General features: G+C 40.3%; 1 protein-coding gene across 4 annotated transcripts in view; it reads left to right on the forward strand.

Moving 5' to 3' along the window:
* The window catches only part of tsc2 (TSC complex subunit 2), a 70309-nt gene extending 52643 nt beyond the window's left edge, over positions 1 to 17666 (forward strand). For 3 of the 4 annotated variants that reach the window (XM_051934132.1, XM_051934135.1, XM_051934133.1), the window contains 8 exons: positions 618 to 779; positions 882 to 1037; positions 5737 to 5849; positions 8179 to 8394; positions 8876 to 9088; positions 10446 to 10514; positions 16855 to 17036; positions 17120 to 17666. In XM_051934132.1, the coding sequence (XP_051790092.1) occupies positions 618 to 779; positions 882 to 1037; positions 5737 to 5849; positions 8179 to 8394; positions 8876 to 9088; positions 10446 to 10514; positions 16855 to 17036; positions 17120 to 17632 (1624 nt within the window). In that variant the 3' untranslated portion in view covers positions 17633 to 17666. The remainder of the gene's footprint in view (positions 1 to 617; positions 780 to 881; positions 1038 to 5736; positions 5850 to 8178; positions 8395 to 8875; positions 9089 to 10445; positions 10515 to 16854; positions 17037 to 17119) is intronic. The other variant, XM_051934134.1, reaches the window with a different exon arrangement.
* The last annotated feature ends 67 nt before the right edge of the window (positions 17667 to 17733 follow it).

Consider the following 17733-nt stretch of genomic DNA (forward strand, 5'->3'; position numbering starts at 1 on the left):
AAATTACTTGTGATGGGTATGATGGGAAAATCCAGGGAGTGTTAGAGGTGATGTGTAAACATGGAGCCGGAAGTGATTTCATCAAAACGGGACAGAAGAGAGGCAGCGGTTGTTGTAAACACAAAATGGAAATAGAGTGCGGGTCTTCGTCAAGATTTGTTTACTCGTCTGTTTTCCTGCTGAATAAAAGAGAGAGGTGTTAGCAGTCTGTTCCAAACCTGTTTCCTGTGAATTATCACGCTTCGTTGAACCGGTTGGCTGCTCCCTACTCGCATGTGTGACACCACATATCCTCAGAGTGGACCAGTCTACACTTGACAGGCAAACCTAACTGAATGTCTGTGGTCAAATGTTTAAACTGACATGCTTAGTACATAATATATTTGAGTCTGAACTTAAACAAACTGAAGGACACATTCTGTTTGAATCTACCTGATCTGCTTTAAAGGCATATGTGAATATAAATGTGAAAGATCCACTCCAGATACAAAAGGATTTAAGAGTCCAGTGTCCTGCATTTCTTTTTGCAGTAACCTACAACTTGTACACCCTTGTAGCATCTGCCCATTTGTAACACCTTGTTGAATCATTGCTGATCTGATCATGTATTCCAATAGGATGCAAACTTCAGTCACTACTACAAGTCTGGGTTCTGCAGATGAGAGTTCCATGTCTCAGGCCGATGACATCCTCAAAACGGTCCACCTTGAACTGACCGAGACCTGTCTTGACATGATGGCACGATACGTTTTCTCAAATTTCTCTGCTCTTCCCAAGAGGTAGGGTTTCTGGTCATCTTTCTGAGATTTGTTGTTAAGAGAGCGATGACATTTCGTGCAATGGATCATGCACAATTCTTTTTACTTTTGCTCCCATTTTAGATCACATGTGGCAGAATTCCTTTTGGCTGGTGGAAGAAGTAAGACCTGGTTGGTGGGGAATAAACTAGTAACCATCACAACCAGTAGTGGGTTTGGAACTCAGTCTCTGCTGGGTGTCGATTTCCCAGTGCGGCAAAGTGCTGGTGAAATGACGAGGTGAGAAGAATGTGTGCGTACATGGGGGCTGATCAGAATGTTTTGTGCCTGATCCTGAAAAGGCTATTCTACAGTGCTGGCTTTGTAAGTCGCCAAAATATTAGCTCCTGTGTACTGAAATGTGTGAATACCAAATTTCTAGTATTTATGCTCTTTAGTGTGTGTGTTTCTTGGACGGCTTGAATGCTGAAAAACACAAAATCAAGTATCTTTCTGTTATTAAACTTCTAATGCCAGAGAGCAGTATGCTGCCTTCTACTAGAATCGGGCCCCTTCATATGCCATACTCGGGAAGTGAAGTGCTGAATTCCGTTACAGCAGGGCATTCTTTACGAACCATTAAATGTGAGAAAGGTTTGCATAAATTGGTTACCCAGAATGTTAACTCTGGCAGTAAAGCAACACCACATCCATTGTTCCAAGTTGAATTGCGAGCCTTTGAATACACACTGGGAGAATTTAAGAAACATTTCATAACTGGGGATGGCACATGCATACATCCCTGTGATCCAGAATCCAAACAGCAGTGGAAGCTTAGTGATTCCCTCATACAACAGAAATTCAGGGTCCATGTCGATGCCAACAATATCCTGTTACACAACATATGATGATGGAGTGTATCCAGCAGGGAGCGCTAGCTCCCTTGTTGGAATAAGTTGTTTTGTAATTGCTGCATGTTACATAACCCAAAACTTTATTGATATGATATTAAAAGGCGATACCCCTCCCTTAGTGATACGACGGTAAGAAATCACATAGGAGAAATAACTTAGCTTTCTTTAATGACGGTTTACACCAGGCATGTCAAACTCACTACCATTGGTAGGCCGCTTTGACTGCCATACGTGCATCATCGGGCCGTACTGTAACAAATACTATTGTACTATTATACAAAGTTACTGTAGCTTTCTTTCCAATACTGAAAACTTTAAAAAATGTAACACTTAAAGTTTAAAGAAAAGCAATTTATTTCCATGCAGTCTCCATACAACAGTGTAGAATTAGAGTCTTAACCTCTTAGCTAGGTCCTTATTATATTACTAGGCTCACCCGCCTTTTAAGGCGACTGACTTTTATCCTCAATCTGTGTGCGCTCCATGTGTACATCAGGCATGTAAGTGTAGGGAATGAGAACATCAAAGTGCCCATTCATAACATCTCCCGAAAACTTAAATTTTTTTTATCCCCTCGAGTGCCTGTCCAAACTTGGAGTGTAGGACTCCATAATAATATACTTGAAACTCATGGGGAACAACTCTCCCACTGCCATTAGCTCAGAAATGGTACCATAAGTTTGAGTCTTTGACATTTCAGTGAGATACTGAAGCTCATTTGTATAAGAGATTCCTGACGGCATCATTGTAAATGGCTGAAACCTTGACCAATTACTTAAAACATGTTGTACAATGTCAGCCCGAATCTGTACCGCTAAAGACGGAGTTTCATGCACTAAATAAGCTATAGATGAGAATAAGCAAGCACCATCTCCCCTGATATTTACTACGCGGTGAGGCATTTGTACTCCATCAACATTAATTATTTCCAGAGACATAATTTTGTCTATTTTTCCAGCGCATCGCGCACAAAACCAAGGGAACGATGGGAGCACCAGAACTCTGCTCACATCGCGTCGCTTCGTACTGCAAGTAGTAAGTCTGTGATAAGCGGAATACCGCTATGCTTTGCACTCACGGGATGGAAGGACAATCCCGACCGCTTTTATAGTGTCTTGATGATTGATATTCATTATATTATATTCATTGCTTATATAGGAGCCTTACAGTGTGAGATTTATTTCTTTTGTCCCGACACTTGGTATCTGTTTTTAGTAACCAGTTCGTCAATGTCAGGCTTGAAATCTTGTGCAGCTGCAACTTTTATGAGGGATGAAAGGTGCTCGACGGTAAGTCTTGAGCGATGTGGGGTTTTGGTAGCTTTCATTAACAAAAACAATTGCTCACAAAGATAAGTGCTTCCGAACATGGACAGTACTCTCGATGCCAACTTACGGATCTGCACATACGAGGGTGGCAGGTAAGCATACAAGCCTGGCACACCAACTTCGTTGTATTTTGCCTTCAGAATAGAATCTGACTGCACTTCAATCAATTCCATTTGGATATTCTCGGGCGCATTCTCAACGTTGTAAGAGAACAGCACAATGCCCTGCATGGTTTGTGTGAGCTGAAATCACGAAAATGCTCACTGAATTCATTGCTCAGTAATTCTAGTTGAAAAACAAATCCTCCAAAAATCAAATTTTACTTTACTAAGTTTACTTCAAAAATAAAAATAAAATAAATAAAAATAAGCCGATATGCAAAAAGCCACCTGACCTACAATAATTTTACAAACTCAAAATCACAAAAATATGTTAATAAACAACTCATCAACTTCAGATCTTCAGCTGTAGTCTGCACTAACTATTCGTTACAATACTAGCACAAAATTACATGAAACTAGAGCAACAAAACGTGAAAATATGCGGGCTATTACTACTCGTGATGGTTAGTTCTGCCCAGTGGCCAGTCTCAGCAGCCCAGTCAGTAGTGTAGCCTTAGCAGGGGGGCTCTAGGCTCGTGGCGGCCCTGGGCAGAGAAAGAATCGGTGGCCCCTTCGCCTGGCAATGTCAATACGGTATCTTATGCATGGCTGATGGCCACATCCGTTGCGGACACTGCATAGCCACCTCGTGCTCATGACACGCTTCTATGCAGTATACGCGTGTCCGTAACTTGGAAACCAAGTGGCATCCCATGATATTCTCATTATGGCAAAACATTATAATACTACATATAGCTTACTGCTCCGACTCTAGCGACATTTGTAAATACAGCGTACTAATTAACAAGAAACAGAATGTTTTTCGGCCACATTGCCGTCAGCTGTGTCGTTATTTTCTCTTTCTGTTTTATATTCAATATATATTGGCGTGGCGGCCCCTGGTATTTGGCTGCCCTGTGCAGGTGCACAGTTTGCACATGCCTAAGGCCACCCCTGCTGCAGCCTAGCACTTCAGTTATGATGCTGTGGCTCATTAACTTTGGACAAGACTCGTGGCTATATTAGCAGATGAGGTTTCCGGTACCGTAATGCCATGGGAAAACGCGCTTTTGTCAGAAGGCAGAAGTAAGAAAAGTCAATAAGTAACACCAAAAATGCAGAATGATTCAATCACAAACGATAGTAATCATTTTGTACAAGTTCAGTGCTAACTAGGATCTGTCATGCGGGCCGCACAGATTTATGTTGCGGGCCGCATGTGGCCCAGGGGCCGTGTGTTTGACATGCCTGGTTTACACAGCATAACAGACAAGGAAGCCCATGACAAGACTGTCACCGAAGTGGAGGCCTGATGTATACAGTCTGCCATTTTTGTTGCTGCGTTGGAAGGATTTTCCAGATTGGATGACGTTATCTCCCATCTGTCCGTCAGCTTCAAAGGTGTGCCGGGCAATGTACCAAGGCTTTATACTCTTTCTTCATGTGCAGGTCCCCGCTTAGGTGAACCATGCCATTCCAAACAAGGAAAAGAAGATCCAATGTCATGCTGACTCTGACACACAGAAATAGTACAATGCCCATTTCGCAGTTGTCCTTGTCTTCTAATGCTTGCCTAGGAGTTCTAAATGATGAGCCCCTGTGTGCTAAATCTGACTTTGTGTTAGCTGTACATGTGAGAAGAAAAGAAAAGCAGATTTAGAATATTTGCACAGAGCACAGTTAGATATTAAACATATTCTGATTACAAGGTGTGGTCCATTTCTGTTACATGACTCAAAAGGCTCACATAACTGGCCAGTCCTGTGGTGATTTGCTTTGGCATTTGTGCCAGTTAGTTGGGGGGATAGCAGCGAAGAAGGCTGTTAACTGTCCCCAGTCTCTGATTCATAGAAATGCCTCCCCTCACACTGCGTGATTCTGCAAAGTTGAAGAGATGTCATACCTACCCTGTCCTTTAGACCAGGTGCTGTGTGATAACCCAAGGAGGCGGTAATGCAGTAGCAGTTAGAGATGGTGAGCTGCACAGTAAGACCAAACATTTTATCTAAGAGGGACTGGAAAGCTTTCTAAATGTTGAAACAAGTGCCATGATGAAAAATAAAGCTTGTTTGGTTTTATTTATGTTCTGATGTTGCTAGGTCAGCCTTAAAACTTTGTGATCATGCCTTGTACTTATCAGTATTACAATAGCAGAAAATATAAAATATAAATATAATAATAAAAAGGCGGAGTAGTGGTTCTGAGGCTAGGGATCTGCACTGGCAATCGGAAGGTTGCCGGTTCGAATCCCGTAAATGCCAAAAGGGCCCTTAAGTAAGGTCCTTAACCTGCAATTGCCGAGCGCTTTGAGTAGTGAGAAAACCCTAACCCTACCTTTTCATGAAGTGCTTCCAGAATAGGCTCTGGCATTCAGCAACACTGTTACAGAAAAAGGGGGTTCAGAAAATGAGTGAATGATATTTAGTAAGAAAGTTATATTTTTCCTAAAGTCTTTAGAGAGGCACCTTATTATCTCCGAACGTCTATTCCCAGGGGTGAACACTAGAATAAAGGTAGTGTCTTTCTGGAAAGATGGAAAATTTGACCCCTTTTTTTTATTTTCTTTTAGCTCATCTTTGGCATCAGGAGTGTTAAAGGAACATATATAAGTCTTTATTGACATATTTCAAGCTGTCAATAATTTCTTTAATTTTAGGTCTGATCCGTCTCTGCACATGAGGCAAACAAAAGAAGCTCCTGCAAAACTTGAGTCACAAGCTGGGCAGCAGATTAACCGATCTACTCGGATCCGTGTCCGGTCCATTTCAGGTAACTAGGAGAGGGGACTAGTCTCAAATATGAAATGATAATGCATGTAATGACTGTGTTCGACAGCTGATCATACTGTTTTCTTCATGTCTATGCTTTAATGGATTTTTAATAATAGGGGCAGTATCATTTCTTTCCAGTAAATGCCTTTAGAAATACTTGTGATTTTTGAGCACAAGGCCCAATTTTGTTTTAATCGAAATGATTTGCAGTAAGCTCTGATCATCCTGTGCAGATTGGACAATTGAGGTATTATGGAGCTGTAGAAATATGTTAATACTTGAGGCAATACTTTAGACGAGTGTTGGTGAAGCTGTGTTTACATGATGGGGACTTTGAATGCTGTAAAAGTGTGACAATCTGCATTCAGAATGCTCTGTAGTGTGCTTCCAAGGTGGTAAAATCTCAGTTAGGAAATGGAGTCACATTTCTCAATATGAGCTGAAGGTTACTACCAGAATGATTATTTTTATTGTTCAGGTTTAACTGTTCCTTGAGAACATTGGTGAGCTTGTCTGTGTCGAGCTTATCTTCATTCATAGATGGATATCATCAGCAAGCATATGAGTGGGCTAGATGGTTGTGGTTGTTAACCATGAATCCTACTTGTAGTTGCAGTATATTGATAGATAGATAGATAGATACTTTATTAATCCCAAGGGGAAATCCACATACTCCAGCAGCAGCATACTGATAAGAAACAATATTAATTAAAGAGTGATAACAATGCAGGTATAACAGACAATAACTTTGTATAATGTTAACGTTTACCCCCACCCCCCGGGTGGAATTGAAGAGTCGCATAGTTTGGGGGAGAACGATCTCCTCAGTCTGTCAGTGAGCAGGATGGTGACAGCAGTCTGTCGCTGAAGCTGCTCCTCTGTCTGGAGATGATCCTGTTCAGTGGATTCTCCATGATTGACAGGAGTCTGCTCAGCACCCGTCGCTCCGCCACAGATGTCAAACTGTCCAACAACGTGCCTACAATAGAGCCTGCCTTTCTCACCAGTTTGTCCAGGCGTGAGGTGTCTTTCTTCTTTATGCTGCCTCCCCAGCACACCACCACGTAGAAGAGGGCGCTCGCCACAACTGTCTGATAGAACATCTGCAGCATCTTATTGCAGATGTTGAAAGACACCAGCCTTCTAAGGAAGTATAGTCGGCTCTGTCCTCTCTTGCACAGAGCATCAGTATTGGCAGTCCAGTCCAGTTTATCATCCAGCTGCACTCCCAGCTGGATATTGAACAGAAGAATATTGGGAAGTGAATAGTAAGTGACTCGGGAATCTAAGACTGAAATGTGAGAGGCACAAGTAGGAGCAGCACATTCCAGTAATACTAGCAAAGTAAGGACTGTACAGCTGTACTTTAGACCGGAGACATAGCTTTCTATCTGGATGCTGAGTAAAACAAAGCGTGTCCAACTTTTAGATAAGAAGGAATAAGTCAGAATTGGTTGACTGTTGGTCACAGACAGAAAAATGACTTCAGTCCAGTGGTAATAGCATTATCAAAGTTAATCTGTCTCTGTCCTGTAGCATTTAAACTTGTGTGATAAATGGAGTAGCTTAAGAGCATAAGGCAAGTTAAAAGAGGATTCAGGGAAAAGATGGTCAGTCCTAAGGTCACAGTGAGAAGGCATCAAGTAGGGAAAAATGATAAGGATGAAAAATAGTCCTACGCACTTTCATTCTTGAAAAAAGAGGCAAAATAATAGCAGTTTAAAAAATCAAGGGGTCTGTTTTTATTCCAAACTTTATTATTATTATTATTCCAAAATGACTTGGCTTACATCTTACTGGCCACTTAGCCAAAATGCATAATGTCCACTGTTGACCAAGTTTGTGTTTGTGGTGTGAAAAGTTGAAAACCAAAGTTAGTTTATGGTCTGAGAGGTCAAAGTGCATAAGAATATTTGAGGTCTGACATGCTTGAAGGACAGAGGGCCCTCTTAGGCCAGTAGGGAATGTTTGAACAGAGCAGTTAGGCATTAAAAGGTGGGGAAATCTATAGACGTGATAAAATGTTCAGGGGAAACAACAATGATCTGTCAAAGGCATATGGATTTGTCCCTTAACCTCAAGCACCTAAATACCAAAAGTGAAGTCTTTGACGTTTAGCTTTCTTTTAATTGGCACAATAAATAACAAACTAAGTTGAGACTTTTTTTTTTATCTTCTGGTTAAATCAATTTGAGTGACTAGTTACTAGAGTAAAAATATTGGTGCATAATTTGTATGTTTTGTAAAAGCTTGGGTTCTAAAGTCCTAATTTTTTTTTCCCTGCAGTGTTTTAATGTTTATTGTTTTTCATAACTTACGTTTTATAGGTGGGCATGCACTCCGGGCAGGAACTGCTCATAGTCTGAGTCCACTTGTGTCCCCATCAGAAGGTGAATTATGTAGTCCTGTGACTCAGTCTGGGAATTTTAAGTCGGAAAGTCTGGCTACACAGTTGTCGTCTCAGAAGGAGAAGCCTAGCCTAGCAGAGTATGTGCCATTGCTTACACAAGGTTGGGCAGAGATCTTCATTCGCCGTCCGTCAGGTGGGCACTGTGTAAAAAGAATACCCTCTTAAAGTAATGCAAGGCCACAATTATTTCAGAAGCTTAAAATATTTTCCTATAGAAATGTTAGAATTCCCATAATATTCTGATGCATATCTCACATACTCTTTTTTTCATGAAGATGTTTTATTGTTTTTAATTATATGTGGTGGTTTAGATTATATCACAGAATCTCTTTCTGGTTTCAATTGAACTGATCATATTTTGTACTCAGATGTGGAAAGATCAATCTAATAAATAGTCTGTGCCTTTCTCCACCTTTGTTTTGGAGAGCAGTGGTGTCTCTTTTTGGGCTGGTGAATGTCAGCCTGAGCACTGCATGGCAGAATTCTATCAGTTTAGTCAGCTAACTTTGCTGCTTTGTGGATTTGTGAATGGTTCCTCATTCTTTTGTGTGGTCACATCAATTAAGCGGCAAACCATATGGCTCACACTTACTGTTTCTCTTCCTGTCACTCAGGAAACACAAGCTGGATGATGCACTTGGAAAACCCACCCAGTCCTTTCTCATCGGACATTGGTAGCATGCCTCTTCAGGAGCTTTCTAATGTCCTGATGGCTATGGAAAGAGTAAAAGAACCTGTTCCAGCAGAACTCCTAAAGTCCAGTTCTACCTTCAAGGGCCAGACGTATGGGATGCAGAAGCCATGTCTCCTCCAGCGATCTAATACAGGTGAGTGGTTGTACAGAATGAAGTTCTGTAGTAATCCTTCAGCCATTGTCACGTATTCCTTCACTTTTGTTGACGCTTCCCAGGCCTCCTGTAAACTTGGAGAAACCTGAAGAATCGTACAGTTTCTGTCATTTGAGTAGTGATTAAAAAAAATGTCAAAGTGTCCAAAGGTTAATGTTTAGGGCAAGAGAGATGGTGACATGTACTGTTCTGTCTATCTTAAATGGTCGTTATGTGAAGGGTTGAATATTGTCTGCCTCTACAAGCCTTTGGAAGCATTACTTAATCATAAAAGTGAGTGTCCCATTTGGTTGCTCTCTTGGCCGACAGTATTTGGGTACAGGTAGATAGAGTAAAGCTTTCAGGTACAACAGATAGGGGACAGTAGAACATTTTGATATTATCATTAATAATCCTTCCCCAAAATGTCTGGAACTCCTGAATCACATCTCTAGAAATGTCGCTTTCTGTCTGTGTGGAGCTTGTTCTTTCTTCCTATGTCTACATGGATTTAGTTTCCGGAAATTCATTTTCCCTGCTACAATGCAGAGCAGTGCTTGTTAATGCTACATTGGCTATGTATCAGAATGTGTGAGTGTGCCTTGTTATGGACTGATGACCCTCCAGGTCTGCACCCTGACTTGTGTCCAGTGCTGCTTTAGTATTCCATAATTCTGAATTCAACTAAAGAATATGAGGCAATACGTGGATTAAATGTCAGTTTTAATTCTGAAAGCATAACCTGGTAGGATGGTAGTGAATGTGAATGCACAGTAGGTGAGGACCTCCAAAAAGAAGCCATGTTTCTGTGTGCAGTGGTGAGTGGAAGACTGTGGCAACCATCCATCCTCAAGTCTTCTCCTCTGTCCTCCTGGTCCTGTATGGAGTGAGCCACAGCTGTGCTGGCGTCGTTGGTTCACACGTTTAACAATTGTTGCACACATTTTTCCCTTTCTGATAACAACTTCTTTATTTTAAGGTGATGATCCGTTTGGACATTTTGGAAATGAATGGTTTATGGTAATTGTAAATGATGCAGTTTTATAACATTTATTTACAAACAGTGACTAAACATAATGCAATGTGTTCATCTTTCTCTTCTTAAAGGTTAAACATTTGAAATTCAGATCAGTGTGTATGTGATACCTATAAAATAGACAGAGAGAGATTGATGTATGTATTTTTTAAATATAAGCAATGTCTATATATTCACTTATTTGTAACAAACATTTTTAAGGATTTGAACAGAACGTATCTATTTTGCTGGTGCTTATGCCTTTTTGTTTATTCTGCACAATTATATTCTGTTTTATTTTAGTTTGTCTCCCTTTTGTTTTTGCCTTGGCTCCTTTTGCAGTGTCGTCTTTCTCTTCTGTCTACCAGCCCAGCTGTCAGGGGAAGTTGCACAGGAGTATTTCCTGGGCAGGTATTCGTATAAATAGAAAAGCCGCAGACTCTGGCTGTAAAGGAGTAGTCCCCATGATTCTTATAGCACTTGCGCATCTCTCAATACCTTAACATTCCTCTCCACCATTTTGATTACACTTCACTAAAGGTGTGTGGAATTGTAAACAGCATGTGGCACATCCAAGTCAAAAACAACGTCATGTTATCAAGCCATTGTGCAGTGCCAGAATCCTGGGAGCTCACATCAGTCTTCCTGCTATTCACATTACTGCTGGTTTGCGACCGAACAGTTTTTGACTTGGTTCTTTTAGCCCCATCTAAAGGGTATGGGTGGGGATTAATGACGGATGCTATGGCTCACTAAATTGCTTGTTTTTAATCAGCTGTGATTTGATTTTTTTTTTTCACTGATTCCAACTTGTCTGTCTGTCCTCATGAAATTAAGCAACTGCTAGGCTACTGTGTGATGGAGTGCTTTGTGATTTGTTGCTTTCTCTCTTCTGCTCGTAATTTGTTCAGTGTTTGTTGGGGGAACTGAATCACTGCAGGAGAAAAAGGTTTGCACATCAACAAGTTTGTAAGGGAATGCTTAATTAGAAAGTCTCTGCTAACCTGTGGCTTTTGCTAAAAGAAGCAAGTCTGTTAGGGCGTTTAGCTAATTTTTGCTCTTGATTCAGTTAATTTGCGATTATTCCTATTGAGTACACATCCACATAAGAGCCCAGCACTCTGCACCATCATTACAACTAGAGTATCAGTAGAGAAATGTAGACAACTATACGCATGAAGAGTTTTTAAAAGTACAGATCCCACGTGTCAGCCTCTCTACTGAAACAGACACAGGCAAACGACCACCACTGAAAACGGGTCCACCATTTGTGATGACACCTTAAACCCAAGGTAGACCAAGTGCCACCTTGAGATCCTTTATTAACCTCAGTATTTCTTGTTTTTTTTATTTATTAAAATTCTTCTGAACTGTAGCTGTAATATCTTTGTCTTGGATGTTATAGATTACATTAAGTAAGTAAGGCTGGAAAAAATTTTGGTTTGTGTGTTTTCATTTAAGTCTGTAAAGCAAAGAAATGGGAATATTTCAAAGGGGGTGGGGATTCTTTTCTATACCCACTGTATGTGCTCCCCTAAACTGATTCAGTCCCTGACCCTGAGAAAATCTCTTGAGGTCTTCAACCTGGACTACAACCCACTTTTTTTATTTAATTGTAATTAAATCGTAATAAAAATTATATGAACAGTAAATATTTCTTTCACTTCTCGCACCAGAGTCGTTTTATTTATATTTATATAAATCGTCATTTTATATTCTAAAAGAAATAAAGAAAAAAACAGAATTGTCAGAGTGTATGTTGTGTAGACGGACACAGGATTTTAAAGTGCCTGCCAGCCACTTTCTTCAGCTTCTTTTAAAACAAGGCCTCACATTTAACTCTGGCCGTGGGTGAAAGTTAAATATTCACCTGGACCTGCCGAGAGTGTTATGTAATGTGCCTCACGCAAGCCCACGTTGCTTTTGGCATCAGTGGAGGTTACTTTCTGAAGGTGAACTAGGAAGTGGACCTTGTTTTGAAATGGAAAGAGATTCAGGATGGACGCCGCTGTAAATCGATTCATTTTGTGGAACTGCGCAGACCTCTCCAATTATTACTGTGTAATAATACATTGTCTTTTTTTTCTCCCCCTTAAAGTGAACATCTCTTAGTCACTGTAAACGCTTAGTTTGGTTCAATGAATGATCTGGTGAAGTGAGGTCCTCGATTAGGAGTAGCAAAGTTAAATTTAGAAATGAAGAGCACACTGAGGTGACCACTTCTGTGCTGAATGTCCATGTGTCTGAAGATACCCCAAAGTGACCCTGTACTGTGTGTTTATGTATTTATAGCTTTACCTTTGTGAGAACTCGCCTTAAAACGTTATTTTAACATGTGCTAGTTGTTAGTATCAACACCTCATAAGGATCTGTGGAAGGACAAGTCAGAAGTGATTCACTTGATCTATATACAGTAAGTAACATGGGGGAAATAATAAGCATTTGATGCTGAATTTGTGAGTTTGCTCACTTACAAAGAAATGAACAGTCTGTATTTTTTATGATAGTTCCATTTTTATGGAGAGACAGAAAATCCACCAAAAATCCAGAAAAAAAACACATTATATAAAAGTTATGAAGTGATTTGCATGTCATTGAGAGAAATAAGGATTTGAACCCCTATAACCCAGCCAGAGTTCTGGCTCCCACAGATTGGCACACAATCAATCAATGACAGAAATTCTTGATCTCAACTCGTGATGTGTATAAAGCCCACCTGTCCACAGAATCCATTTCTTCCATTCCATCCTCTCCACCACCATGGGCAACACCAAAGAGCTGTCAAAGGACATCAGAGACAAGGCTGGAGTGGGCTACAAGACCATCGGCAAGAAGCTTGGTGAGAAGGTGACGACTTTTGGTGCAATTATTTGGAAATGGAAGAAATATAAAATGACCATCAATCGCCCCCTCGGTCAGGAACTCCATGCAAGATCTTGCCTCATGGGGTGAGGATGATGATGAGAAAGGTCAGGGATCAGCCCAAGGATGATGATGAGAAAGGTGAGGGATCAGCCCAAGACTACACGGGAGGAGTTTGTTAATGATCTGAAGGCATTTGGGACCACCACAGTCACCAAGAACACCAGTGGTAACACACTATGCCATCATGGATTGAAATCTTGCAGCACCCCCAAGGTCGCCCTGCTGGAGAAGGCACACGTACAGGCCCAGATATTCACTGGCAAACTTAAGACGGGCCTGTACATGTGTCTTCACATGGGCACACAGTCAGTCTGTGGGAGCCAGAATTCTGGCTGGGTTGTAGGGGATCAAATCCTTATTTCTCTCAATGACATGCAAATCATTTTTTTTTCTGGATTTTTGGTTGATTTTGTGTCTCTCCATTAAAATGAAAGTACCATAAAATTAGAGAGTGTTCATTTCTTTGTAAGTGTGCAAACTTACAAATTCAGCAGGGGATCAAATACTTCTTTCCCCCTCTGTAAAGCTCAGTCTGGGTCTGTTTGTTTGTTCTGGTATCACACAAACACGGCTGCATATTTTAATGGAAATTGAAGAATAACTCTTAGATAGTCCCACTTGAAATGTAGGTTAAATGTCCTCTTAATGCTACAGTTTGGGGCATCTTGCAAGTGTCTTTGAAATACTGCGGTGTGATTTAATATTTTATGATGCTTGCCACCTCACATTGCAGTAAGCAACTCCAGAAACAATATGGCTCCACCTGGGGAAGCTTGGGACCATGCTGGAATGAGTGAGGGAGTCTTTAATTTAAAGAAATAATCAAGTGCCATGGCCTGAAATCATCTTGGTTATATTCATCAAGGGCAGGTATGCTCACCACTTCACCTGCCTGTTGCTGTTTCTCAGTTGGTTTTGAAGCCGTACTTGTGCTGACCACTTCAAGTAGCTGTAACCCCACAGCTCTGTCAAGTCTCATACTCGATCACTGCTTTGGGACTACCTATGAATATAGTTGCATTCTTTTACAGAATTGTACTGTCTAACGGGATGTGATTAGTAATTACAGGTATGCAGTGGGATGTGATTGAGGCCATGATCTTTACAAAAAAATAAAGTGATAAAGGAGAGTCCGAATTCATACTGGGGATTCCTCTCGTTATATCAAATTCCTCCTTTCAGTTTCAAGTGTTGTTTTTTTGTTTTTTGCCACAACACTAGTCAAGGCACGGGACTGGACCCTGTGAATAGTGGACAGTGATCTCTAAGTCAAAGTGCTTTAGTCAGAGGCAACTGTAGATCACTTGCTTAAAGATCAGCATCAGAAATGGAATAGTTTATTTGTGCCCCACTGGACAGATCCTCCCCAGTATTAAACTTCAAGCACAAATGTAATATTAGTGCATGAAAATGAATAAATCTATGTGCATGTTAAAAAAAACACATCACCAAAAACACATGGAAATCAAGTTGGGCTTAATGCACACCTCTGCCTATGCTTCGACACTGGGCCAGAGCATCACTTGTGTGCCATTTTGTAAGGACAAACTAAGTTGACTTACACAAACAAACATATTTTTAGGTTAGTCTACAATTGTCTGGTTTTTTTTCTCAGTGTATTCAGCCATGTGGCAGACGTTTAATTTAGTGAAACATGGTAGTTGGATTCAGTGTCAATACAATAATAACAACAACAATACAATAATGATGCATTCTTGAACAAATTGATGAAGCCACATCTGCCATTAATGTATAGGCACGCTGTAACAACCAAGTTTGTTTTTTTCCAACAGAGAACTGTTACAAACCTCTATTTTTTTAAATTATTATTTAATATTCAGTATACCAATCATCATCACATTATGTGATATCTACTGTTAAATTCTGATCCATTCTTGTAATTTTTTTATTTTTATACTGTATTGAGGATTTGTTCTGTTCTGTTCTGTGTATTGTTTTGTGTTGACCCCCTTCTTTTTACACCCACTGCACGCCCAGCCTACCTGGAAAGGGGTCTCTTTGAACTGCCTTTCCAGAGGTTTCTTCCATTTTTTTCCTACAAGGAGTTTTTCCTGGTCTTCTTAGAGCATCAAGGCTAGGGGGCTGTCAAGAGTCAGAGCCTGTTAAAGCTCATTGCAGCACTTCTTTTGTGATTTTGGGCCATACAAAAATAAATTGCATTTTGTATTGTATTTGACCCTAGCAACTCAAAGAATAGAGACAGCATTAAGTCTTTACAACTTTAAAAACTCCCTTTTTCAAAACTAATATTCTGCTCTTCAACAACAACATTGCTACCCTATGGAGTCGCTGCACTATGCAGGCTCACAAAATGAAACTGCAGTGCCCACCACACGTTAAAGGAGATCCTCTCAACTGCACTCTCTTCTGCAGTGATGGAAAAAGCACCTGAGGGAAATAAAATCAACTTGCTGAAATACCCAGTGTTGCCTGGGAGGAAAATAGTGTTTTTTTTTTGTTTTTTTTTTAAATTGCTTTAGAAAAATATAATTAAAAAAACACAACTTTAAAAAATAAATTAATAAACAATGAAGACTCACTAATGTGCTTGTCTTGCGGTCTTGTATGTATGTTATCATCCAGTTGGCGATTTAATTTCAAAAGCAACAGGCGCTCAAACATGAAGAATGCTGGCAGTCACCTCCAGTTAACCCTCTGGTGGTCGTTCTGAGTGTCAACTGGATGATAACATGCATACAAGACCGTGATATCACCCCCCACCCTACCCAGAAGGGGGTGGGTTATGGCTGATTTGACCCTGTGGTATTTTTAGTCGATCGATGAGAAACGCGTACCAAGTTTCATGAAAATCACTCCAGCTGTTCGGAAGTGATCCTGGAACATACATACTGTACACACATACATTGACTTTTATATTTATATAAATATATATGTGTATATATATATATATATACTGTTGATAGAGATATAGATATATATTAGATATGAAGTATATATATAATATATATACATACAGTATATATATATATATATATATATATAATATATATATATATATATATATATATATATATATATATATATATATATATATATATATATATATATATATATATATATATATATATATATATATATATATATATAATATAGATAGATAGATTAGGAATGTTTTGAAAGTGATTTCCTTCATGAATATACAAATTAAACGGGTTCTGCTGCTGCATACAAGAGTAGGAGAGACCGAAATCAGTTATACATGTATGCGTGATAAGAGGTGACACATGTTAGAAAGCTGGATAATTTGGTTTACAAAAATAATAATTTCAATAATAATCAGGCTTGTGCAGACCTCCAATACAGTTTCTGAATTTTGACAGCACTTAAGACAGCCGCCTTTTGCACCATTTCTTTTCCTTTGTATAAAGTGTGTGTTTTGTCCAGTTGGGACAGAGCTGGTGTATACTTCAATATCCAGATGTTTAAAGCTCTGCTGCCCATTGATGGCTGTCTTTGTTTAATAAGTGCGCTACTTCTTAAGAAGACTGCCAAAGCTTTGGCAATGCCTTGTGTTAGTCCCCTGCCCCGTTGGTGGACGCTCTTGGTTACTTAGCCAGACTAGTAGTGTTTCTCCATGTTTTGCTTCAGTTCTTACTCTGCAGAGATTTTGATGTCAAGCCCAGAATTACGTAGCATCACTAACACTTGTCTGTGACTTCTGTTTACTTGCCAGTGAATAAGCAAATGAAGTGATGCTCACTCTTGAGTTCATGTCTTTAATCTTCTTGGTTTATGAATGGGTTATCTACTCGCACTTTTTTATACCCTCTTCCTGATGTGATAGATTCGGCGGTCGTTGTGGAGGAGGGAGACGGACCTGGCCCCGGCCCCGGCCCCGGCCCCCAGCCTAAAGAGAAGCAGTCAGGATTAGGCTCGCAGGACATTGAAGAATTTGAAGCCGTCACTTCTGAGCCTATTTCCATGAGTACAGAAGACTCCGTGAAACCACATGAAGCCTACAGTCGTGTAAGTTATCCTTAAACTGGCTTCTCATTCTATTCTAACTCACTTTTTGATTTTGGCCTGTCTGTTTTTTTTTTTTTATTTAGTCATCTTCTAGTTCCAGCCAAGAGGAAGATAAAAGCAACTCTCTTGACGATGGTGACGGTGTGATACGTGGAGAGAAAGGTCAGCAGCAAACTGCTGAAACTCCATTAAATGAAGATGACTGCTCTCTCCAGCATTCTCAAACTCTGAACAAATCGAGCTCGTCTCCAGAGCTTCAGACCCTACAGGAGACATTCAACAAAACTCCCATCAAAGAAGAAACGTGCACAACAGTTGTGAGGTGTGAAAACAAGGTGCGGCCTGAAGGCGAGTTCACTGCTAGTAACCTCACCCTACAGTTGGACAATGGGGAAAGCACTGCTGTCAAGAACAGACTGGAGTTTCCATCTCCCCAGCCAGCACCCCTGTCTCCTAGTGGTCACCGACCCCGCGGTCATACCATCTCAGAGTCCGCGCCATCCCGGCGGGAGAGGAAGACTGAACGTGACTCGTACCATAACAGAAGTGGAGCCCCTAACTTGGAAATGACCACTGGGATTAGTCCAAGGTATTAAAAGTGTACTATTGAGGATTTTTTGTTCATTTAGCCTTGATTTGTAAAATTACAGGACTGAACATTAAACCATTACTATGTTATTAGTTAGCACGCTAACAG

This window comes from Erpetoichthys calabaricus, chromosome 11 (genome assembly GCF_900747795.2).
Source record: "Erpetoichthys calabaricus chromosome 11, fErpCal1.3, whole genome shotgun sequence".
Classification (NCBI taxonomy): domain Eukaryota; kingdom Metazoa; phylum Chordata; class Cladistia; order Polypteriformes; family Polypteridae; genus Erpetoichthys; species Erpetoichthys calabaricus.